This window comes from Odocoileus virginianus, unplaced genomic scaffold (genome assembly GCF_023699985.2).
Source record: "Odocoileus virginianus isolate 20LAN1187 ecotype Illinois unplaced genomic scaffold, Ovbor_1.2 Unplaced_Contig_6, whole genome shotgun sequence".
NCBI classification, from domain to species: Eukaryota; Metazoa; Chordata; class Mammalia; order Artiodactyla; family Cervidae; genus Odocoileus; species Odocoileus virginianus.
Window position 1 is genome coordinate 360,743 of NW_027224323.1, and position 26,677 is coordinate 387,419.

General features: G+C 40.2%; 1 protein-coding gene and 1 long non-coding RNA gene across 4 annotated transcripts in view; both read right to left on the reverse strand.

Moving 5' to 3' along the window:
* Positions 1 to 4,478: 4,478 nt before the first annotated feature.
* On the reverse strand, positions 4,479 to 8,563 carry LOC110123989 (odorant-binding protein-like). Of its 3 annotated transcripts, XM_020872286.2 has the most exons (5): positions 8,453 to 8,563; positions 7,572 to 7,682; positions 6,438 to 6,533; positions 6,179 to 6,226; positions 4,479 to 4,689 (listed from the first exon to the last, which is right to left on the reverse strand). In XM_020872286.2, exons 1-4 carry the CDS (start codon positions 8,547 to 8,549, stop codon positions 6,219 to 6,221), a joined length of 312 nt encoding a protein of 103 aa, XP_020727945.2. In that variant the 5' UTR covers positions 8,550 to 8,563; the 3' UTR covers positions 4,479 to 4,689; positions 6,179 to 6,218. The 3 variants fall into 3 exon arrangements, with proteins under 3 accessions (XP_020727945.2, XP_020727944.2, XP_020727947.2); XM_020872285.2 differs by lacking the exon at positions 6,179 to 6,226; XM_020872288.2 differs by lacking the exons at positions 6,179 to 6,226; positions 7,572 to 7,682.
* Positions 8,564 to 9,461: 898 nt separating this feature from the next.
* Positions 9,462 to 26,677, reverse strand: part of LOC139033877 (uncharacterized) — a 51,288-nt gene continuing 34,072 nt past the window's right edge. The window contains exon 2 of the long non-coding RNA XR_011486364.1: positions 9,462 to 9,497. This is a non-coding gene — a long non-coding RNA (uncharacterized lncRNA). The remainder of the gene's footprint in view (positions 9,498 to 26,677) is intronic.

The window sequence follows — 26,677 nt, forward strand, 5'->3', positions numbered from 1 at the left end:
GTTTGATTTAAAGACCAAAAGGTTGGAAAGATTTAGAAATAAAAATAACCACCTAATAACTATGAACATTCTTAGTAGAAAATATATGAAACTGGATTCATCAATTGTATATCTATGAATCAATCTTTAGAAGTATTAGTATTTAAAATAAACAGAAGTATAATTCTCTTTATAATTTAACACTAATGTATGTTTGGAGAAGGGGATGACAGAGGATGAGGTGGTTGGATGGCATCACCCACTTGATGGACATGAGTTTGAGTAAGCTCCAGGAGTTGGTGATGGACAGGGAAGCCTGGTGTGCTGCAGTCCCTGGGGTCGCAAAGAGTCAGACACGACTGAGTGACTGAACTGAGCTGATATTTTTTAAAAAACTACTCTTTGGTATATTGGATGTTTGTGCCTTAATGAAAATGCCTGTGTAAGTATATCAAATTGTTATAAAATTTTTATTGGATAACAGTTGCTTTGCGCAATGTTGTGTTTCTGCTGTACACCAAAGTGAATCGGTCATAGATACATATTTATAGCCTCTTTTTTGGCTTTCCTTCCTCTGTAGGTCACCACAGACCACTGAGTAGAGTTCCCTGTGCTGAACAGTAGGCTCTCCTTCATTACTGATTTTATCTATAGTATCAATCATGCATAGGTGGTATTCCCCATCTCCCAATTCATCCCACCCCATGCCTTCTACCTTGGTGTCTCTATGTTTGCTCTCTAAGTGCATGTCTGTGTTCCTGCCCTGGAACTTGTCATCTGTACCGCTTGAGTCTATTCCACATACAATATGTTTGTTAATATGAGATAGTTGCTTTTCTGTCTCTGACTTACTTCGCTCTGTATGGGTGGCACTGTCCAGGTCCTTCCACGTCACTGGAATAGGCTGAGTAGTATTTCATTTTCTCTATCGAGTATTCTCGCCTGAGGAATTCCATGAAGAGAGAAGCCTGGTGGGCTCTTCCAGTGCATGGGGTCACAATGAGTTGGACACAACTGAGTCAGTAGACCAGAACACCAACCACATATATTCCATTCCTGTGTTGGTGGACATTTAAGTTCCTCATATGTCCTGGCTTTTGTAAAGAGTGTTGTTGCACATTATGGTACATGTACATTTTGAATTATGGTTTTCTTCAGGCATATAGATTTTAACCAAATCTGTTGGAAGTATCTAATCCTGCCTAGGGCATTAGAAAGCAAATGACAGCTCAGTTGGTAAAGAATCCGCCTGCAATGCTGGAGACCCTGGTTTGATTCCTGAGTTGGGAAGATCCACTGGAGAAGGGATAGGCTTATCCACGCCAGTATTCTTGGGCTTCCCTTGTAGCTCAGCTGGTAAAGAATCTTCCTACAATGTGGGAGACATGAGTTCGATCCCTGGGTTGGAAAGATCTGCTGGAGCAGGAAAGGCTACCCACTCCAGTATTCTGTCCTGGAGAATTCCATGGACTGTATAGTCATGGAGTCGCACATAGTCAGGCACCACTGAGCGACTTTCACTTTCATACAATTTTCAGGGATGAAAAATAGTTTGATGTGAATCACATGATCATCTGTCAGTAGATGACTTTCTCCAAGTTTAGTGATATTTCTTGTTTACTTCTTGGATATGAATTAAATCTTCTTGAACGGGAACCCTATGGAGCAGTCTACTCAATGTCTTTTACAGATAAAGGAGAGTAGAATTTTTCTGCTTTATCATACATTAATTGTCATGACACACCTTTCAAGTAATGTGTCCATTTCTACAGAAGTGCTCATTTCAATAACATTAGCCTGTTTATTATTTTGTCATGTTATTTATTTGTGTAATTTTTGGTGATAATTCACTTATAATAAATACAGTTATGAAAAGATGCGCACATACAAGTGTATGTATGTATATCTATGAGTGAAATTCACTCAGTCGTGTCTGACTCTTGTGACCCCATGGACCATACATCCGCTGGATCACCAGAAAAGCAAGAGAGGACCAGAAAAACATCTATTTCTCTTTATTGATTATGCCAAAGCCTTTGACTGTGTGGATCACAATAAACTGCGGAAAATTCTGAAAAAGATTGGAATACCAGACCCCCTGACCTGCCTCTTGAGAAACCTGTATGTAGGTCAGGAAAGAACACTTAGAATTGGATATGGAAGAACAGACTGGTTCCAAATAGCAAAAGGAGTACATCAAGGTGTACTTGTCAAGGTATACAATGTAGTTGACAATACATCAAGGTATATTGTCACCCTGTTTATTTAACTTATATGCGGAGTACATCATGAGAAACGCTGGGCTGGATGAAGCACAAGCTGGAATCAAGACTGCCTATAGAAATATCTATAACCTCAGATATGCAGATGACACCACCATTATGGCAGAAAGTGCTAAAGAGCCTGTTGATGAAAGTGAAAGAGGAGCGTGAAAAAGTTGGCTTAAAGCTCAACATTCAGAAAACTAAGATCATGGCATCTGGTCCAATCTCTTCATAGCAAATAGATGAGGAAACAGTGGAAACACTGGTGGATTTTACATTTTTGGGCTCCAAAATCACTGCAGATGGTGACTGCAGTCATGAAATTAAAAGACACTTGCTCCTTGGAAGAAAAGTTATGACCTATGTAGGCAGCATATTAAAAACCAGAGACATTACTTTGCCTACAAAGGTCCGTCTGGTCAAGGCTATTGTTGTTACAGTAGTCATGTATGGATGTGAGAGTTGGACTATAAAGAAAGCTGAGCATTGAAGAATTGATGCTTTTGAACTGTGGTGTTGGAGAAGACTCTTGAGAGTCCCTTGGACTGCAAGGAGATCCAACCAGTCCATCCTAAAGGAGATCAGTCCTGGGTGCTCATTGGAAGGACCGATGTTGAAGCTAAAACTCCAATACTTTAGCCATCTAAGGCAAAGAACTGACTCATTGGAAAAGACCCTGATGCTGAGAAAGATTGAGGGCAGGAGGAGAAGGGGACGACAGAGGATTAGATGGTTGGATGGCATCACTGACTCAATGGAAATGAGTTTGGGTAAACTCTGGGAGTTGGTGATGGCTTGGGAGGCCTGGCATGCCATGGTTCATGGGGTTGCAATGAGTTAGACATGACTGAGTGACTGAACTGAACTGGACTGTACAGTCCATGGAATTCTCCAGGCCAGAATACTGGAGTGGATAGAGTTTCCCTTCTCCAAGATATCTTCACAAGCCAGGTGTCCTGCATTTCAGGCAAATTCTTTACCAGCAGAGCCACAAGGAAAGCACAGAATACTGGAGTGGGTAGCCTATCCCTTCTCCAGTGGATCTTTCCAACCCAGGGATTGAACCAGGGTCCCGTACATAGCAGGCAGATTCTTTACCAACTGAACTCTCAGGGAAACTCATGCATATATATGATAGTTGTACAATTTTTTTTAGCTGTTTATATCACGTCTTGGCCTTCAATATCCTTTTAAGAGATTCACTCTGTTTCTCGGTGTTCAGTTGCCTGTGTAATTCCACTCATCCAATCCAACATTCCCAGAGGTAGTGTGAAGACAGGAGTCAGAGATCCAAGTGCATACACTCCTCTAAAGAAGTGCAAGAGCGTAAACCTTGTCCTTGACCTCCATTACTACCAACTAAGTCATAGAAACACTCATTACTGGTGCTTCGACTTGGCCAACTTAGCCCATTTGTAGGCCATGTCTATGTAGAAACTGAAACATTTATTCTCTTAAATATTACTTAGGTCTAGTACTATTTCCCAAGCCCCTGGAACAAATTGTGAGCTTTGGCCCAATGCTTGGAATAAGTTGTCCATCCTGAGTGTCTGCTAGATCTATGTTGTAAAGAGCTCAACCACCATGGGGAGGTGATCATTGTGTTCCCTGCCCATGACAGTGGGAATGTCCAGTCCTTCCAGGTATTAGTGTCTCCTGCTCTTCTAAGCCTAAGAGGTTGGAAGATCATCTTTAGATGTTGTGAATAATTCCAACTTCCTGACTGAGCTGTCACTTTCTCATTCCTGCAGACACTGCCCTGAATTCCTCTTGCTATGCATTGACCGAGACTCAGGTACTGCACACATTTCATTCCTAGTCAGGGATTGTTACCAAATATCAGCCCTTCAGCTCAATTGCAGAAGTGCTGGTGTGGTCAGAATATGCATGTTTCCTCAGTTGTGTCCCATGGCACCTTCCACTTTCTGTCTATGAAGCTCAGAGAGTGGAACACAAGATCCTTTCCCTGTGATGAATACGATGCTTTCTAGGGACATCTTTCTGGAACAGATTGCCTCTTCCCACTGCAGTAGAGGATCCATAACTTTGCCCCATGTCCCATGATGGTTTAGTCTTTCTTTCTCCTTCTCCCTTCAATATCTCTATTTACCCATCCTCAGAATTGTCTCTGATGGAACACCTATCCCTTAAAAGGCATATGTTTCTGGATGGGTAAATTTAACATTTGTATTTGTGTGTTTTAAAACAGAGACTTTAAGGACAGACCCAAGTAACTCCATTGTGAATTAAACTAATTTATTGAAACCTTCAGAAATCAAATGCCACCAGACAGGACATGATTAGTGACCAGGAGAGATGAGACACAAAAGAGAGTTTGGGTGTGGAGAAAGAAGGATCATGTTAATCAGGAACCAGGAGAGTCATCTTCTGGTTGTTGGTCTTGATTCCATGGAGACAAGGACGTGTCTGGTCTCAGTGACCTTTTCTGTAGGTGAATAAAACAAAAACAAATTATTAGTAGAGTTGACTTTTTGACAGCCACCAGGGATGAGGCTCAGGCAGTAGGCTGTCCAGGCTTTAGGAGCTGGTAGATGATCCAATGTCAGAATCCTGGTGGACCTCACTAATCCACATCTCTGTGATGTGGGTGGGGGTACCTGTGGAATTTTACCCAGGAGGTGCATAAGGGGCGGCCTTTCCCATTTGACATTGATTCTAGGAGGAATGGTTTCTGAATTCAAGTTCATGGCAGAGGTTCATCTCAAGATGGTTTCCTCAATCTGTGATTGGGGCAAGCTCCCCTAATTCCATGGCTTTGTCTTTGGGGTCTTCAAGAATCAACGTTTAAATTTTTATTTTATATTAGAGTATAGTTGATTAACAGAATTGTATTAGTGTAGCACTACTGCAAGGTGAATAATTGATACATACATATGTTAATATCTATTCTTTTTCAACTTCTTTTCCCATTTAAGTTTTTTAAAGACTATTGTGTTTAGCTCCCTCTGGTGTATAGTACGACTTTCTAGTGTATCCATCTTGTGTATAGTAGCTTACATCTGCTACACCCACATTCCCAGTCCTCTTCTTACCCAGTGTCCTGCTCCTTGGCGAACACAAGTGTGTTCTCTATGTCTGTGAATCTGTTTTGTAAATAACGTCTTTAATTTATACTTTAGATCCCACCTACAAATAATACCATGTGATCTTTCTCTTTCTCATTCTGACTCACCTCACTTAGTATGATAATCTCTAGGTGCATCCATGTTTCTGCAAACGACATGATTTCCTTCTTTTATGACTGAACAACAGTCTACTGAATATATGCAACACATCTTTCATATCATGTTCACCTGGAAGCGAAAATTTTCCTTTGCTTTTTATCTTTTTTTTTCCTCTACAGAAATTTAAAAGCAACACATGTTAGTCTAGATCAGTGTCATTTTCAAATCTCTCTGAGGCTTAATTTAGAAAGTTTACAGATTCCACTTAAAGTCTTTTTCGAGGGAGAATAGAATTCAAAGGCACATTTCAGCGTGGTTGAAAGGCTTTTACTGGTTCTATCCAAACCATGTGAGATGAAACACTGGTGTTGCAGGAGCCGTGAGCTCTGTCTAGTCCAGTTCTCCTAGAGGAGGAGTATGTGTGGACAACCACGAAGCCAGAATTGACGAATTGGTTTCCACCAGCCTGTGGCCGTTTGGGCTTCTCTCTGATGACTTTCGTGTGCGCTATTCCTGCAGGATAAGGCTCTCTCACCAAAGATGTTCAGGACTAATCAGCCAACAAATCTGCAATTTAATATGACTCAGGAGAAGAGAGATAACCTAATGTAACCAAGTTCTCTACTTACAGAATGCTAGCTGTTGGGACAAAAAACCATTACCTACAAAATCTGGCAGGTACGAAATCACCATGTTTCCTTTTGATTTCTTTAATGGGAACAGTAGTAGTAACAGACATTTTTCACTTACACTGAGCGTGTTTTGAAATATGTAGCTGTCCTCAGGGAAGCTAGTCATCTGGGGAAGGTGAAAAGGACAGGAAAAAAAAATTGCACAAGATTACTAGCATTCCCCAGAATTTCCAGGGCTGCTTCTTTTTGCTTAAGTAAGAGATTGTATAAAAGATTATTTATAGAGAAAGAAATTTTCAGTAAATTTATTTGTTTCCTGATCATGTATTTACCTATTGAGTGAATGATACATTTAGGGAAAAGTATAATTCCATCACCACTTTCGATGAAATTCATATTTTTCTCATCAATCCCTTTCTCTTCTGTCAGCTCCTTGAACTTCTGCAAGCCTTCCTCTTCAATATTTGGTTTAACTGAAAAGTACCATGCAGAAAACAGAATTTTTACGTCTTACATCCCAGAGAAAGTTCTGAATACAAAACAATAAGTTGACTGTGCAAGTCAGATCTTCACTTGTTAACATGAAGCCTCAAACAGTTTCCATTTTCCATGACACATTTGTCTTCTGTCTGTCTTCAGAATTATTCCCCGTCCAACTCTGTAACTAAACCCCACCAGCATAGGCAGCAGGAGCCAAAGACCCACAGGAGCTCCATGGATCTTGGGTTCCATCTGTCACAGTATGGAACCTCCTTTCCTCTTTATCAAATTCCTAGTGTATGTACCTGCGACTCCTATCTTGTTCTGATCCCAAATAAATAGGAAACATGGTTCTCCCCTGAGAGAGAGATGTTCACTACATCAGACATAATAATGGAAAAAGATGTTGTTGTTGTTAAATTGGCCCACTGTTCTCACTAGTAAATTTTCTGTAATAGACCCATGCCGTTGCAATGCTAATGACACCGTTCAGTGCTTTTATATGGTTGTTTGGGCTGATGTCAATGTTCTTAAAAATGATGATTTGAAAAATTGAACAGGGTGAATACTTATTATACAAATTTCTGTTGCAAGACTTTGAGTTTACTGTGAAAGTGGTATCACTTGAAGACATTGTGAGTAGCCTCACTATAGCTCTGGCTTGAAATAAACTGAGTTGTTGGGAAAAAAAAAGAAAGAAAGAAAACTAGATCCAATGCAACATTTTAATTTTCCTCCCATTAAAATTTAAAGAAAAATTAAGTATATTTAGTAAAAGTCAGCTTATCTTTAAATGACCACAGGTTGGAAATATTTTGAAATTTCTGATGATCTGACCCCCTCTAAATCTACAAGCTCCTCTTTCTTGGTAGATTACGTTCCAGAGTCCTTAATTCTGTGAACAAAAAGACCTAGGTCCTGTAGACTGAGCAATGGATATTGTCACTATACAACAATTTTATCGATGAAAATAGTGAGGATGGAAATGTTACATGATCATGTCCTTGTGAATAGGAGGATGTCATATGAACCAAATATTCCAGTCATTACTGTCTTCTTGCCATGTTCATCCACATTGATGTTATGTGTTACCAGAAAGTTTTTGGATACATAAGCAACTTCAAATACATTTTTACCCTCATCTGTGAGAGAGAGAAAAGATACGTATATACAACCTTACCTTAATTTATTGTCCGCTGGGTACACTGTGACATTTGGAGTGTAGTAGCAACAGTGCATGCTATATTGATCGATGTCTCACCCCACGGGGGGGCTGAATGCTATGGTTGTCATGACAGCAAGTGAAGCAGGCAAGACTTTTCCATTCCCAAATTTTCATATACTTGATTGGATACACTTAAGTTGTATTGAAAAATGTGCCACATAGGCCATGTAATATTAAGAATCTATGTTGGGCCTGTTATTTAAGAACCTAGAGATATAATATTAGCCATCATCCCCATGGTTTTCAACAGAAGTTGAATATGTAGTTGGACTCGGGATGATTTATTTGGATTTAAGTTCATTCACTGAGCCTTGAGTGGAATAAGATGCTTTAAATTGTTGTGTGTGCGTGTGTGTGTTTAAGTGAGTGATACTGATGTGCAAAATTTCCTCTCTTGCAATGCCAGTTCATAAGGCAGTTGTCAATTATCTGTGAGAACCGTATGAAATGCAGGTCTCCACATGCTATGTAATTGGGTAACACTCACAACTGGGTGGAGACCTCCAAGCCGTGTGTTTGAACCCTTGTCTCATGACAAAATAAACTGATTGGAGAATTAGGGACTAGAGGTTGCTTAACCATGTGATTGCTCATAGCAGTAGAATTCAGCTGTGTGGGATTGTGGAAGGAAGTTGTGCCAAGATTCCCACCCAAGCATACTCTGACCAGTGAAATACTCATACTTACAGTCAGCAGCATAAGCGCCATCATCTTGCTTTATTCCCGTGACGTGTTTATGTTCCCATTTTCCGTTGTGTCTTAAAAACAAAACACATTCAAGCATGTTGATTAAAGTCATAAAAAAGTTTCATATAAAATTTTGATTTTCTTGGTTTCTCCCCAAAGATTAAGTGCGGCATGTAAGCTTAGTGCCTGTAACAATGTGACCTTGAAAAGAGAAGAAATATGGTCTCTAAGGCCAAGTCACTGTCAAGGGACAAGGAGGGCTCGTCTATTAAATCAGAGCTGTAGTGCCAAAGATAAACTGCAACACAAAATAAATCATGTTTAAAGCCGAATATGGAAGAACCTAGAATTTCGGGAACATAAAAGTACACCTGTTTTTAAAAAATACTTCATGCAAACAGTGAGTTGTGGGTGTTATGACAGACTTTGGGTGTTATCACAACCCTGGAAAAGATTCATTAAATAATATGATAGGAAAAAAAAATCACAAACTTCGGAAAATAAATATTTGATTTCATCAAAACACATACCCTTCTTCCATCACAGTGTCATTAAGAGGATTAAACCCTGAAAGACATGAATGTTGAGACATATGCACACACAAGGAAACACACAGGTAACATTATATGCTTATTTCACGGAAGGAGATTATGTCTGTGTCCCTCATTCCTATAATGAATTGATGCCAGTGGAGATTCTGGGGCCCTCTTTCAAGCAGGCTCTGGGACAGTCCCTGGAGGCTGACAGGAGAACTGCCACCCCAGCTCAGAGACCCTGCTCAGCCCCACAACGCAGGGCATCATGCTCTCAGCATCATCTAGAGAGTTCTCTGATGATGGGGAAGACACACCCTCTCTGAGGCTTGGGGTTTACCTGTGTTTTCCCTCTGGATGATTTTTACTTACCTGACATAAAAGTAGCTGTCTACTGTGCCCTGTTCATCATCAAACAGAAGTTTCTGGAGGTAAACTCTGAATGGCCCATTGGGGTTGATCTTCTCCAGATTACTGGATGCAATGTATGTGGTTCTCCATTGTCCTGAAAGCTAACAACAAAATTCCCCTTCAAAATTGTAGTCCTTGACTTTTTATTTCATCCAGCATCATCAGTCACGATCTCCCCTGGTGGCTCAGAAGGTAAAGCATCTGCCTACAATTCGAGAGACCCAGGTTCATTCCCAGGGTTGGGAAGATCTCCTGGAGCAGGAAATGGAAACCCACTCCTGTATTCTTGCCTGGAAAATCCCATGGATGGAGGAGCCTGGTAGGCTACAGTCCATGGGATCGCAAAGAGTTGGACACGACAGAGTGACTTCACTATTCATCGGTCATGAGTTTCCTATCACTTGTGTAAATCAGAGATGTTATCAAGATCTACAATAATGTAAAACTGATGTCCGAGTGAAAGAAAGAATTGAGACTATTCTGAGATAGCTTGAGCTCAGATGTTAAATGCAAGAACTCCAACAACTGTCTGACGGATCCTCTTTCTATGTTGCAAGAGCAGGAGAAATGCATAAGAGGCAACTAATACACAGTAAAGATGATACAGAGACCAAACAGAACAGGTATAGAGCCAGTAAATGGAGCAATGTTGAGTTGGAGGGAGATGGCTTAGCTCATGCATCCACATAATAAAACCACGAAAGGATCGCACACACACACACACACACCCAAGACCTCCTCCCAGATCAGACCATCCCTGGTACCTCTGAGAGACTTGGCTGAGCTTCGTCTTCTTGGGCAGCACAAAAAACAACAAGTAGTAAACTCAGGAACATAACCTTCATTTTGACACTCCTGTAGTCTTTCTTTGGTCAAAACTGAGGTTGTCCCAGTAGCTGGAGAGGTTGTGACTTGCCACCTTTTATATGATCATTATGTTGATGTGATGCATAGTGAACCAATGGTTGTTCCTCCTAAGACCAAGGTGACACAGAAGTCATCTTCAGTATCCTGCATGGCAGGAATTATTTTTCATGTCATTTTGTCATTTTTATCATGACGACCGTTTTAGGGGAAGCTTGAGGCAATTTGGACATTTGACCTTTAGACTGAATGAGAAATCACAAAACACATGTAATATTTCAAGGTCAGGAGTATTTATTTTCCTTTATATCCTGAGGTCAAACTGGGATATGCTGTCCAAGTTACATATCCCCACTCCTGTATTGTTTGCTTAACATTTAGGAGACAGTTTACAGGTTTTTTTTATTTTCTAAAAGTAAAGATTGACTGTTTGGATTAGCCAGGGTAAAATGATTTCCTAAGAGACCCTGGAGAACCTCCTATTTCCCTGAGGTGACTTTCACATCAGAACTAAGTGTTCACCATCACCTCCTGCCCCTAAGTGGGATCTGTCCTCCTTGTAACTAAGACGCAGATCCATTCAAATGCCCCTGAACCTTGTCTGAAGAAGGCATGCCCACAGTCCAATTCTGTCACTCATTTTCCATACACGTGTTTACCCATGAAATCTGTAGTATATTATCTACTCATTGTCTCAGTTCTTTCTCAGGCAGGCGAGAAAGCAGGACAGTTGCTCTTGTTCTTTTTTTTAGAATTTTGAAGGAAAAAACAATTTTCCTAACTCTATTCACATACTTATATCCATGATCAGACTGGCAAAGAATCTATTCTTTGTGTTTTTTTTTTAATCTAATTTTACTTAAGTTCATCTTCAATCTTGGTAACTTATCAAGTAGATACCCTCCAGATGTATCTTGATCAGAGTATAGAAATGAGGAAACAGAGATTCAGGATTCTTGAGTCAGTTGAGCGAGAACAGCTGGAGTCCTGACCAGTACTGGCTGCTCCCAGTATGCATCAGAACTTAGAATCCTTGTTGTATATTGAAGTCAGACGTTTGAGGAGAGCTTGGCTCAAGGGTGTCTTCAGCTCACATCTTCAGTTGGCCCCTTCCCTTCATACTTACATGGACCAAAAATTTTACCTATTATTTTTCATTTGCTTTTTGTTGCAATATCATATTTTCTTTTTCGTTCACACACCCCTTGTTTGTATGCTGTCCTTTCTAAACTTCTGCTGTAAAATCTGTGCTATAGAAAGTTTTCCTATCTTAAAACATCCTGAACTTTTTACTCTCTGAAGTCTCTAATTCAGATAGTCATTTGGTTAGTTGTTTTGTCCCACCACAAGCTGTTGCAGGATCTTAATTTCCCAACCCATGCTCCCTGCAGTGGAAGTGCAGAGTCTTAACCATTGGAATGACAGGGTCGGCCTGATACACATATTTTCAAGTAGGGATGTGATCCAGCTAATACCTCTTATCCACCCACCATCACCCTTCTGTCTCTCCTTAGGCATCCCCAGGTTTTCCTTTTGGATTCTTACCAACATGTGTCCCCTGGGAATGTGTCCTAGGACTATCCCGTTTTAGGAAGACCTTTCTAACTGCTAATCAAGGGGACATTAAACATAGCTACTCCAAGAGTAACAGGTTGTGACAGTTCTGTCATTTTGTAACTGAAGGAAGTCATGGGACTTTTAATCCCAGCTCTCTTTCATCAATGTTGGTCAAAATGTGGATAATAGAATAATGAATAAAAATGGAACACTCCTGAACAAACTTTACTCTTGTAACTGGTCCAAAATAATGCTAAGCTGTGCTGGAATGTCTTCCTGGTGTTTCCTCAGATTTATCCAGGTTTCTGTCACTATGGAGGCTCTTTCTCCCAGATCATTAAATATGTCTTACTTTTCTATTTTCTCCGTGATCATTATTTTTATATTTTTGATTGCATGACTCCGGTCTTAAGCAATGGAGTGAATCTTTCGACCTTGGCCACCAAAAACACCCAATTCCCTCAAGGATTCCTGAGCAAAGTTTCAGTGTATTTTGAATCTACGTTTGGGTAATAAGTGACAAGCCCACTATTTTATTTTTTTTTTAAGAAAATGATGACATATATAGCCTGTATTCCCAAGAGAGGTTCTTTTTAACATTTATTCATTCACTCATTTGCTTTGCTTTGCCATCTCTTACTTGTGGCACACAGTGCCTCTCTTCCATCATACAATGTAAGAGTCTTTAGTTGCAGTGCATGGATTCTCTACTTATGGCCTACAAGGTCTCAGAGATGGAGTGATTACACATTCCATGTGGGCATCGGCAATGAATCAGGCTGCCTAACAGCCTACAATGTGCAGAAAAGCACCTTACAGAGGATTATCCAGTCGTGTCCATCATGGAGAGGCTGACAAATCCTGAATCGCCTGAGTTAACCTGCTGCTCTGGCCAGAATGGAGCCTGAGTCCTTGTAGGAAGCTGTAGATTTCTATAGGATGTGGCTGTCCTTCCAGTGTCTCAGCCCCACGCTCTCTAACCTGTTCTCCTTCCCACTTCACCATTTCTTCTTGATTGTATAAGCAGTCTTCATGCACTGATGAGTTACTTCCACAGCGTCATGGTCTTCACACTTTGGTGTGGCTGAGTCCCCACTGCTGGAGCTGGTGAATGAATAAGTCCGGGTGTTTCATGGGGATTTTGTTTCCTGATGGGCACATTTTGGCTACCATGTGTATAACAGGGGCATTCCCTGGTGATAAGAAGGAGCAAAGGACCTGTAAAGTCGAAAATCCAGAGTCATGTCCAAGCGTCATTAGTCACACTCTTGGGCACATTGCTTCAGTAGAAGGGATCCTGGTCACATGGCCCAGTGGACAGACAAGGAGGAAGGTTCCAGAATGTTTGGGATCACAGGAGCAGGTGACTCTAGAAGTCACCTAGCACCCTGACTCTGTGACTGTTTGTCCCAAGACCTGTGGCCACAGGGACAGACGGCTGCCAAGATTCAGTTAGACAAACAGGAATGTACAAAGACAGAAGGTAGACATGCATGGCTTTGGCAGGGAGTCCCCACCTGGAAGCAAGGTTACACATAGTAGGACTCCTCTAAAGAGTCACCCGGTTGTACATTTCAGCATAGATTCCAAGGGAGCCCCATTTGCCTTAGAAGAGGATCCCCATTTTTCCACAGAATGTCTGGGAAAGCATTTGAGGTGCACACAGCCCAGGCAAAGGAGAAATAAGCATTCAGTAGGAATAGAGGAAGTGAGATCTATACTTTATCCCAAGTTTCCCTGATAGAATCCTCAGTTTTTGAAGCTTTCTTTCTTTTTTTTTCTTTTTGACATGATGCTTGTCACTGAGAACTCGAAACTCTCTCCAGGTGGAGAGGAAGACAGATGTGAAAAGGAAATGAAGTGACATCCTCCAGGACTTTCTTAATCCTTGTGGAAACTTGGATGTGTGCAGGTAGATGTGGACAAGACAGAACTCCCCGCAACTATTAGAGAGGACATGTCTACCCCGTAGCTCAAATGGTAAAGAATCTGCCTGCAATGCAGGAGACCTGGGTTCAATCCCTGGGTCAGGAAGATCCTCTGGAGAAGAGAATGGCAACCCACTCCAGTATTCTTGCCTGGATAATCCCATGGACAGAGGAGCCTGGTGAGCTACAGTCCATGGGATCACAAAGAGTCAGACACAACTGAGTGACCAACACTACTACTCTGAGAGGACAAGTCCCACAGAGAAAGGTCCATGTGTATCCTCTCTGTACACCTTTTGTTTTATTGTTCCTGCTGTTTGTTTTCATTTCATCATTCCTGTTTGTTTTTAAATGATGGACAATTAATTCCTTTGTGGGCCTATCACTTGGTCCGTGGACACAACCCTAGATCAAATTGTTTATTGTCAGTGCAATAGGAATGAAGTTTTCTATCCATCCACCCTATTCTGATAACTGGTGACTGTTAGCTAATAACCAGGTTGGAACCCAAAGCCAGCATCCATGGCAGTAAACTCTAGACCTTTTCTTCTGAAGGTATTTGCACCAAATCTGCAAAAGTTTCATTGCCCTGAAGAAAGTCTTGAGGTCTCCTTTATCTGACAGTAACGGACTGGATAATAAATTTCGTATCACGTTCTGTCAGCTTTTACCGACACATGCATCATAAAGAACGTGTGTTGTGTAAGATTCCTCCTGTCCATGCTTTGTCCTGAATTCAGTAAGTTCAGATTATTAAATCCAATGACAGCCTAATTCTCAGAACTCAGCAGGAAGCTGACAAACTGAGTTCATCATCCAGGGAGCAGTCTTCCTGGGAAAGGAGATAGAATATATAGAAGTTAACGCACAATTTCCAAATCAATGCCTCTTTCTAAGTTATAGGATGAAAACAAAGAAACGTAGGAAATGGTACAGATGAACTGGTTTGCAGGGCAGGAATGGAGATGCAGGGTAGAGAATGGACACATGGACACAGGAAGGGAAGGCGAGGGTGGGAGGGACTGAGAGAGCAGCACTGACATCTATACCCCAGCGTGTGTAGAATAGACAGCTGGCGGGAGCCTGCTATATAGCACTGGGAGCTCAGCTCGGTCCTCTGTGATGACCTAGAGGGGCGGGATGGCGGTGGGGTAGGGAGGCTCAAGAGTGAGGGGATACGTGTACACATATGGCTATCTCATGCTGCTGTACAATGGAAACTAACATAGCGTTGTGAAACTATTATGCTCCAATTAAGGAAACTCAAGCAGGGACTCTGTTTCAACCTAGAGGGGTGGGATGGGGAGGGAGATGGGAGGGAGTTTTAAAGGGAGGTGGTATATGTATACCTATGGCTGATTCATGCTGAGGTTTTTGATAGAAAGCAACAAAATTCTGTAAAGCAATTACCCTTCAATTAAAATTAAATAAATTATTTTAAAAAAGGTAAATTCTACATGCATGCTAATTTGCTTCAGTCATGTCTGACTCTTTACGATGCCATGGGCTGTAGCCCGCCAGACACCTCTGTCTGTGAGATTCTCCAGGCAAGAATACCGGAGCGTGTTTCCATGCCCTCCTCCAGGGGATCTTCCCGAGCCAGGAATCTGACCTGTGTCTCTCAAGTCTGCTGCATTGGCAGGTGAGTTCTTTACCACTAGCGCCACATGGAATCCCCCAAATACTACATGGTGGTGGTGGTTTTTAGTCACTAAGTAGTGTCTGCCTCTTGCCATTCGTGGGGTGTAGCCTGCCAGGGTCCACTGTCCATGGGGATTCTCCAGGCAAGATTACTGGTATGGGTTGCCATTTCCTTCTCCAGGGGATCCTTCTGCCCCAGGAATTAACCGATGTGTCCTGGGTTGCAGGCAGATTCTTTACTGACTGAGCTATGAGGGAAACCCTAATACTACATAAATGTTGGTAAATAAAGTGTAAATGCTATGTAAAAAATTTAAAACGGGATCTAAGAGTGTATATTTAGTCCTGTTTTGGAAAGAGGAAATATTTCCATAGAGAAGTTTTACATGATGCCATGAGGGTAGTTGAAAGAGTGAGTTAAGTGTGTATCTCTGAGGACAACACAGTAGGACTTGAGAACAAAACTTGGAAATGTGTTTTGAAGCCTGCACCCCAGACCACTGAGGATCATCTGGGCTGGAAATGCGTTTTGAAAGGGCCCCTTGGTTGGTTGTATCTGTCAATATTTTGGAAGTGTATTCACTTTTTGTTTACAGGTTGTTTTTTTTGTTGTTGTTTTTAATTTTTTTATCTGAACCATTTTCAAACTTTTCATAAAATTGGTTCCAATATTGCTTCTGTTTTATATTTTGGTTTTCTGGCCTGGAGGCTTATGGGATGGTAGTTCTCTGACCAGGGATTGAACCCACACCCCCGTGTATATAGGAAGGTGCACTCCTAACCACTGCACCACCAGCAAACTCCGTAACTGTTCAGTCACTTCGATAAGGCTTTCCATTCAGAGAAATTATGAAAGAATTCATGCACACAAACACAAAAAGTTACTGGTTTGCTCTTTTCAGTGTGAAACACTTAGAAATAAGTTCAAGAGTCTAGTAACTGTGACATGTCCATAGTGAAAAATATAAGAAATTGCATTTGCAAATTAGAACTGTGTGAATCAACACACTCTTTAAACATACTAGTACTTGAAGTAAACATAAGCAGAAATATGTTTGTCTTTATGTTTTAATTCTCATGCATGTGTAAAGCAAATACTGCTCTCCAGTATGTTGGTATACTTGTGCATTAATGAAAAAGCACATGTATGTGTACAAAGCTTAATGAAATCTGTTGGAAGGACCTAATTCTCTCTAGGGGATTAAGCAGCAAATTACGGTGGAAAATACTTTAATATTAACACTTATGATCATGTATATACAGAAGACTTTTTCTCAGTCTAGTGATATTTCTTTTAATTTCTTGGAAAAACATCCCTGAAATGGGGAAGGAAATAGCCACCCAAGTCCAAGAATCCCTGAGAGTCCCAAATAGGACAAATCGAAGGTGAAACATCCCAAGACACATATTAATCAAACTAACAAAGATCAAACACAAAGAGCAAATATTAATAGCTGCAAGGGAAAAGTAACAAATAACTCCCAAGGAGATCCCCATAAGAATAACAGCAGATCTTTCGATGGAAAACGTTCAGGCCAGAAGGAAATGGCAGGACATACCTAAAGTGATGAAAGAGAAAAACCTATAATGCAGAATACTACACCCAGCAAGGATCTCATTCAGATATGAAGGAGAAGTCAAAAGCTTTACAGACAAGCAAAAGCTGAAAGAATTCAGCACCAACAAACCAGCTCTTCAACAAGTGCTAAAGGAACTTCTCTAGAAAGGAAACACAGAATAGGTTGATAGAATTGAGCCCAAAGCAATAAAGTAAATGGCAATGGGATTATACTTATCAATAATTACCTTAAATGTAAAGGGGTTGAATGCCCCAACCAAAAGACAAAGCCTGGGTGAATGGATACAAAAACAAGGTCTCTATATATGCTGTCTTCAAGTGGCCCACTTCAAACCAAAGGACACTTGCCGTGTGAAAGTGAAGGACTGAAAAATATATTACAACAAATGGAGACCCAAAGAAAGCAGGAGTAGCAGTACTCATAGCAGATAAAATAGACTTTGAAGTAAAGACCGTGAAAGGAGACAAAGATGGACACTACATAATGATCAAAGGATCAATCCAAGAAGAAGATACAACTATAAATAGATATGATTCCAACATAGGAGCAACTCAATAAATAAGGCAAATGCTAGCAAGTATGGAAGGGAAAATTAATTAACACAATAGTAGTGGAAGACTTTAACACTCCACTCACACCTGTAGATAGATCAACCAAACAGAAAATTATTAAGGAAGCACAAACTTTAAATGATACAACGGACCAGTTAGACCTAATTGATATCTATAGTACATTTCACTCCAGAACAGTGAATTTCACCTTTTTCTCAAGAGCACATGGAACATTTTCCAGGATAGATCACACCCTTGGCCACAAATCTAGTCTTGGTAAATTAAAAAAAAAATAAAAAATACAAAACTGAAATCATTTCAAGTATCATTTCAGAGCACAAAGAGGTAAGATTAGATGTCAACCACGGGGGTGGGGGGGGGCAGGGGGACTCTTAAAAATAAAAACATATGGAAGCTAAACAGCATGCTTCTGATTAACCAACAAATCACAGAAGAAATCAAAAAGGAAATCAAAATATGCACAGAAACAAATGAAAATGAAAACACGGCAACCCCAAAATTATGGGATTTAGTAAAAGCAGTGCTAAGAGGAACGTTCATAACTATACAAGCTTACCTCAAGTAAAAAGAGAGAAATCAAGAAAATAACCTAACTTTACACCTAAAACAACTAGAAAAAGAAGAAATTAAGAGCCCCAAAGTTAGTAGAAGAGAAGAAATCATAAAAATAAGAGTAGAAACAAATAATAAAGAAACAAAGGAGATTGTAGCAAAAATCAGCAAAACTAAAAGGTGGTTCTTTGATAAGATAAACAAAATAGACAAACCATTAGCCAGATTCATCAAGAAAAAAATGGAACAGAATCAAATCAACAAAATTAGACATAAAAGTGGAGATATCACAACAGACAACACTGAAATACACAGGATCATAAGAGACTACCGTCAGCAACTATATGGCAATAAAATGGACAACTTGGAAGAAATGGATGAATTCTTAGAAAAGTATTACCTTCCAAAAATGAACCAGAAAGAAATAGAAAATCTTAACAGACCCATCACAAGCACAGACATCAAAACTGTAATAAAAAATCTTCCAACAAAAAAATGCCCAGGACCAGATGGCATCACAGTTGATTTCTACCAAAAATTTAGAGAAGAGCTAACACCTATCCTACTCAAACTTTTCTAGAAAATTGCAGAGGAATGGAAACTGCCAAACTCATTCGATGAGGCGACCATCACCCTAGTGCCAACCAGACAAAGATGCCATAGAAAAAGAAAGCTACAAGCCAATATTAACGATGAACCGAGATGCAAAAACCCTTAACAGCATTCTAGCAAACAGAATTCAACAACACATTATAAGGATCATACATCGTGACGAAGTGGGCTTTATCCTAGGGAAGCAAGGATTCTTCAATACTTGCAAATCAATCAATGTGACACACCACATTAGCAAATTGAAAGTTAAAAACCGTATGATTATCTCCACAGATGCACAGAAAGCCTTTGACAAAATTCAACACCCACTTACAATAAAAACTCTTCAGAAAGCAGGCGCAGAAAGAACATATCTCAGCATATTAAAAATCATATATGATAAGCCCACAACAAACCTTATCCTTAATAGTGAAAAATTGAAATCATTTCCTCTAAAGTCAGTAACAAGACAAGGGTGCCCACTCTCACTACTTCTATTTGACATACTTTTGGAAGTTTTAGACACAGCGATCAGAGAAGAAACAGAAATAAAAGGAATCCAGATTGGAAAGGAAGAAATAATACTCTCACCAGTTGCAGATGACATGATCCTCTCCCTAGAAAACACTAAAGACTCCACCAGAAAATTAATCAAGCTAATCAGTGGATATAGGAAAGTTGCAGGATATAAAATTAACACACAAAAATCCCTTGCTTTCCTATACACTAACAATGAGAAAACAGAAAGAGAATTTAAGGAAACAACTCCTTTCACCAGTGCGATGAAACAAAATAATCAGGAATAAAGCTACCTAAATAAACAAAAAAAAAACTATATATAGAAAACTGTAAAACACTGATGAAAGAAATCAAAGAGGACACAAATAAATGGAGAAATATACCATGTTCATGGATCAGAAGAAACAATAGGGTGAAAATGACTTTACTACCCAAAGCAATCTAGAGATTCAATACAATTCCTATCAAGCTACCAATGGTATTTTTACAAAACTAGAACCAATGATTTCACAATTTGTATGGAAACACACACACACAAAACCTTGAATAGCCAAAGTAATTTCAAGAAAGAAGAATGAAAGTGAAGGTATCAACCTGCCTGTCTTCAGATGATAGTACAAAGCTACAGTCATCAAAACAGTGTGGTACTGGCACAAAGACAGAAATACAGATCAACGGAACAAAATAGAAAGCTCAGAGATAAATCCCCGCACCTATGGAGACCTTATCTTTGAAAAAGAAAGCAAAAATATACAATAGAGAAAACACAACCTCTTTAATAAGTGGTGCTGGGAAAACTGGTCTACCCCCTTTAGAGGAATGAAACTAGAACAGTTTCTAACACCATGCAGGAAGATAAGCTCAAAATGGAATAAAAATCTCAATGTAAGACAGAAACTATAAAACTCCTAGAGGAATACATAGGTAGAACACACAATAACATAAATCCAAGCAAGATCCTCTATGAGCCGCCTCCCAAAGTAATGGAAATAAAAACAAAAATAAAAATATGGGACCTAATTGAACTTAAAAGCTTTTGCACAATGAAGGAAACTATAAGAAAAGTGAAAAGATAGCCTTCAGAATGAGAGAAAATAATAGCAAACAAAGCAATGCACAAAAAATTAATCTCAAAAGTATACAAGCAGCTCATGAAGCTCAATTCCAGAAAAATAAATGACCCTATCAAAAAATGGGCCAAAGAACTAAACAGACATTTCTCCTAAGAGGATATACAGATGGCTAACAAACACATGAAAAGATGCTCAACATCACTCATTATCAGAGAAATGCAAATCAAAACCACAATGAGGTACCATCTCATGCTGGTCAGAATGGCTGCTATCCAAAAGTCTACAAACAATAAATGCTGGAGAGGGTGTGGAGAAAAGGGAACCCTCTTACATTGTTGGTGGGAATGCAAACTATTACAGCCACTATGGAGAACAGTGTGGAAATTCCTTTAAAAAACTGAAAATAGAACAGCCTTTTGACCAGCAATCCCGTTGCTGGGCACACACACCAAGGAAACCAGAACTGAAAGAGACGTGTACCCCAATGTTCATCACAGCACTGTTTACAATAGCCAGGACATGGAAACAACCTAGATATCCATCAGCAGACAAATGCATAAGAAGCTGTGGTACATACAATGAAATATCACTCAGCTATTAAAATTTGAATCAGTTCTAGTGAGGTGGATGAAACTGGAGCCTATTATATAGAGTGAAGTAAGTCAACAAACACCAATACAGTATATTAATGCATATATATGGAATTTACAAAGATGATAACAATGACCCTGTAGGAGAGACAGCAAAAGAGACACAGAGGTAAAGAACAGACTTTTGGACTCAGTGGGCGAAAGTAGGGTGGGATGATTTGAGAGAGTAGCATTGGAACATGTATATTACCATGTGTAAAGTAGATGACCAGTCCAAGTTCAATGCATGAGAAAGAGCAGTGAACGCCAGTGCACTGGGACAACCCAGAGGGATGGAATGTGGAGGAAGGTGGGAGGGGTTTTGGGACAGGGGGACACGTGAACACCCATGGGTGATTCATGTCAATGTATGGCTAATGCACTGCAATACTGCAAGGTAATTAGCCTCCACTTATAAGAAATAAATTAAAAAAAATAATAAGAGGACAGAAGAAAAAACCACTTTTTCTTGTTAATATTCATGTTATAAATATACACAGGAACACATATATTTGTATTAATGTATGTGTATGTGTAATATATATATGTGTGTGTGTGTATGCGTACATAAGGATATATACTAATACACATGTATATGATGTTTCACATTTTTGACTTGGTTATGCTAGCTCTACCTTTATGTGTTTCTTAAGATATTCAGCCTGTTATTCTGTGTGCAGTTGCATCTGTGTGTATCCACCCATCCAATCAAGCATTTCCAGACATTCTGTGAGGACCAGAGTCAGAACTCCAACTGCATACGCTCTGCTATACAAGGGGGAGAACTTAAACACTGACCTTGACCTCCATGACTCTCAACGAAGCCATTGAAATATTCACCGCTGTTGCCTTTGTGAATGGCCAGCTGTAGCCCATTTGGAGGTTGTGTCTATGTAGGAACTAAAAGATTTATTCTCTTGCATGCTGCTGAGGGCTAGTGTTATTTTCCTAGGACTAGGACCAAAGGTCTGAGTTTTGGCCCAGCCCCTGGAATAAGTTCTCCATCACTTTTTCTTAAAGAGTTATCCGTTTACTTTTGCTCTGTTGGGTCTTCTCTGCTACACGCAAACTTCCTCTAGTTGTGGCAAGCAGTGGCTTCTCTCCAGTTGCCATGTGAGGGCTTCTCATTGCAGTGGCTTCTCTTGTTATGGAGCAGAGGCTCTAGAGCACAAGTCACTAGTTCTGTCTCATGGGCTCAGGTGCATCCTGGCACGTGGAATCTTCCTGGACCACGAATCAAAGCCCCATCCCCTGCCCTGTTTTGTGGATTCTTAACCCCTGGACCACCAGGGAACCCCGTAACTATCTCTGTATCTTGAGTGTTTGCTAGATCTTTTGGATTCGAAACACCCTGAGTACTGTAGGGGTGCTGATCAGCATGCTCTGCCCATTACCAAGGGAATGGACAGTCCTTGGAAATGCTCGTATCCACTGCCATTTGAAGCATAAGAGGCTGGAAGACCATCTTTAGGTCCAGTGAACTGTAGTTCAGTTACTGCTGCCTCATTTGGTTCTCAAGTGTCAGCTGCCGCCCCATCTTTGATTCCTTCTGTCTCACTTGTTCATAAATATGAACCCTTCAACTCAACTGCAGAAGTCCTGGGGATGTCAGACTACATATTTCCCCTAAGGTACGGTAATGTCATCTGCGCTTTCTGTGCATATGCGTTAGTGAGTGAAACATACATTCCTTTCTCAGGAATGAAGAACAACCTTTTTAGGGACTTTTCCTTGATCAGACTCCCCCTTCCATACAGGAGACTGAAAGTGAAAGTGTTAGCAGCTCAGGCGTCTCCAACTCTTTATGATCCTATGGATTGTAGCCAACCAGGTTCCTCTGTCAGTGGCATTCTTCAGGAAATACTGGAGTGGGTTAATATTTCCTCATCCAGAGGATCTTCCTGACCCAAGGGTAGAACCTGGGTCTTCTGCATTGCAGGCAGATTTTTTTACCTTATGAGCCATCAGAGAAGGCTGTACCATAGAGCATTCATAACTCTGCCCCATGACGGTTTGGTCTATTTTCTCCCTCTTCTCTGGACACCTGAGGGCATGTCTACCAAATCTACATAAGGATTGTCTCTGATGAACACCTGTCCTATGAAAGACAGTTTCCTGGATACTTAATGTGGACATTTGTGTGTTTTAAATGAGGTGACTTTTGCACAGACATGGGTATGCAGGGCAGATAGTCAATTGATTTATTTAAACCCTCAGAAATCAAATAACACCAACCAGGACATGATTTAGTGACCAAAAGAAATAAGATGGGAGAGGGAGTGTGCGTGTGAAGAGAAGAAGGATCATGTTAATCAGGAACCAGGAAAGTCATCTTCTTGTTGCTGATCTTGATTCCATGGAGACAAGGAGGTGTCTGGTCAGTAACTCTTTCTGTAGGTGAATAAAACAGAACCAAAGCTTTAGTAGATTTGACTGTGTGATGGCTGACAGGGGTGAATCTCAGGCAATAGGCTGTCCAGGATACAGGGAGCTAGTAGCTGATCCAATGTCCAATTTCAGGTGGACCTCAACACTGCACATCTCTGTGATGGAGGTTCCCTGTGGAATTGTCCTCAGGATGTGCGTATGGTTGGAGATTTACCATTGAGAATTGATTCTATGAGTAAAGATTTCACAGTGCATGTACATGCTGGTGCTTCATCTAAAGATGATTATCAGGCTCTGTAATTGGAGCAAGCAACTCTAATCCTGCCACTTTTCTCATTGTGGTCCTCAAGAATTAATTTTTTTTCCTTTATTTTTTAAATATTAGAGCATAGTTGATTACCAAAGTTACATTAATTTAAGGTGCACAGCCAAGTGATTATACATGCAAAAGTTAGTATCTATTCTTTCTCAGATTCTTTTCCCATTTAGGTCTTTACAGATTATTGGGGCTAGTCTCCTGTGCTATGCAGTTGGACCTTGTTCTCTAACCATCCTGTCTATAATAGTTTGCATCTACTAACCCCAAACTTCTCAGACAGTAAGGAATCTGCCTGCAATTCAGGAGACCCAGGCTTGATCCCTGTGTTGGTGAGATCCTCTATAGTGAGGGAATGGCTACCCGTGCCCGTATTTTTGCCTGGAGAATCCATGACAGAGGAGCCTCCGACGGGCTACAGTCCATGGGGTCGCAGAGACAGACATGACTGAGCAACTAACTCTTCATCTAATTCACTTTCAACCACAAACCTCCCAATCCTGTACATCTTCCCAAGACCTCTTGACTTGGCACCATAACTGTTCTACATGTCTGTGGTTTTTCTTCTGTAAATAAGTTCCTCATGTCATTTTTTAAAGTCCATGGGGAGTGTACATGAATGGCAAAGTCAGCTCCTGGACTTGTTTTTGCTGACTGTATAGAGCTTCTTCATCTCGGGCTGCAAAGAATATAATCAATCTGATTTTGCTGTTGACCATCTGGTGATATCCATGTGTAGAATCTTCTCTTGTGTCGTTGGGAGAGGGTGTTTGCTATGACCAATGCCTTCTCTTGGCAATATTTTATTTACATTTTCCCTCCTTCATTCTGTATTCCAAGGCCAAATATACCTGTAGTCCACTGGAGAAGGGAATGGCAAACCACTTAAGTATTCTTGCCTTGAGAACCCCATGGTATGAAAAGGCAAAAAGATAGGACACTGAAAGATGAACTCCCCAGGTCTGTAGGTGCCCAATATGCTACTGGAGATCAGTGGAGAAATAACTCCAGAAAGAATGAAGGGATGGAGTCAAAGCAAAAACAACACCCAGTTGTGGATGTGACTGGTGATAGAAGCAAAGTCTGATGCTTTAAAGAGCAATATTGCGTAGGAAGCTGGAATCCTAAGTCCATGAATCAAGGCAAATTGGAAGTGGTCAAACAGGAGATGGCAAGAGTGAACGTCAACATTCTAGGAATCAGCAAACTAAGATGGACTGGAATGGGTGAATTTAACTCAGATGACCATTATATCTACTACTGTGGGCAAGAATCCCTTAGAAGAAATGGAGTAGCCATCATAGTCAACAAAAGAGTCCGAAATGCAGTACTTGGATGCAATCTCAAAAATGACAGAATGATCTCTGTTCGTTTCCAAGGCAAACCATTCAATATCACGGTAATCCAAGCCTATGTCCCAACCAGTAACGCTGAAGAAGCTGAAGTTGAATGGTTCTATGAAGACCTAAAAGACCTTTTAGAACTAACACCCCCAAAAGATGTCGCCTTTTCATTATAGGGGACTGGAATGCAAAAGTAGGAAGTCAGGAAACACCTGGAGTAACAGGCAAATTTGGCCTTGGAATACAGATCCTCTACACAGAAAACCCTAAAGACTCCACCATAAAATTTCTAGAGCTAATCAATGAATGTAGTAAAGTTGCAGGATATAAAATTCATATGCAAAAATACATTTCATTCCTATACACTAACAAGAAAACAGAAAGAGAATTTAAGGAAACAATTCCATTCACCATTGCAATGAAAAGAATAAAATACTTAGGAATAAATCTACCTGAAGAAACACAAGACCTATATATAGAAAACCGTAAAACAGTGAAAAAGAGACTCAGATGTATAGAACAGACTTGTGGACTCTGGGAGAAGGCGAGGGTGGGATGTTTCAAGAGAACAGCATCGAAACATGTATATTATTTAGGGTGAAACAGATCACCAGCCCAGGTTGGGTGCATGAGACAAGTGCTCGGGCCTGGTGCATTGGGAAGACCCAGAGGGATCGGGTGGAGAGGGAGGTGGGAGGGGGTACCGGGATGGGGAATACATGTAAATCCATGGCTAATTCATTTCAATGTATGACAAAAACCACTGCAATGATGTAAAGTAATTAGCCTCCAACTAATAAAAATAAATGGAAAAAATAAAAATTAAAAAAAAATTAAAATTAAAAAAAAAATGACACAAATGGATGGAGAAGTATACCATGTTGATGGGTCAGAAGAAACAATAGAGTGAAAATGCTTTTACTACCCAAAGCAATCTAGAGATTCAGTGCAATTCCTATCAAGCTACCAATGGTATTTTTATGTAACTAGAACAAATCATTGCACAATTGGTATGGAAACACACACACACACACCAAAAAAAAAAAAACTTTAAATAGTGAAAGTAATTTCAAGAAAGAAGAATGGACGTGAAGGAATCAACCTGCCTGTCTTCAGATGATAGCACAAAGCTACAGTCACCAAGACAGTGTGGCAGCAGCACAATGACAGAAATACAGATCAACGGAACAAAATAGAAAGCTCAGAGATAAATCCCCGCACCTATGGAGACCTTATCTTTGAAAAAGAAAGCAAAAATATACAATAGAGAAAACACAACCTCTTTAATAAGTGGTGCTGGGAAAACTGGTCTACCCCCTTTAGAGGAATGAAACTAGAACAGTTTCTAACACCATGCAGGAAGATAAGCTCAAAATGGAATAAAAATCTCAATGTAAGACAGAAACTATAAAACTCCTAGAGGAATACATAGGTAGAACACACAATAACATAAATCCAAGCAAGATCCTCTATGAGCCGCCTCCCAAAGTAATGGAAATAAAAACAAAAATAAAAATATGGGACCTAATTGAACTTAAAAGCTTTTGCACAATGAAGGAAACTATAAGAAAAGTGAAAAGATAGCCTTCAGAATGAGAGAAAATAATAGCAAACAAAGCAATGCACAAAAAATTAATCTCAAAAGTATACAAGCAGCTCATGAAGCTCAATTCCAGAAAAATAAATGACCCTATCAAAAAATGGGCCAAAGAACTAAACAGACATTTC

Excerpts from the sequence above, each read along its gene's own strand:
- LOC110123989 (XM_020872285.2), bottom strand. The coding sequence starts at position 8,549 with ATGCTTGAATGTGTTTTGTTTTTAAGACACAACGGAAAATGGGAACAT. Across the intron at positions 7,683-8,452 it reads TGGCGCTTATGCTGCTGACT|ATGAGGGTAAAAATGTATTT; the intron begins GTAAGTATGAGT and ends TCTCTCTCACAG. Across the intron at positions 4,690-6,437 it reads TATGAATTTCATCGAAAGTG|AAAAGGTCACTGAGACCAGA; the intron begins GTGATGGAATTA and ends ATTCACCTACAG.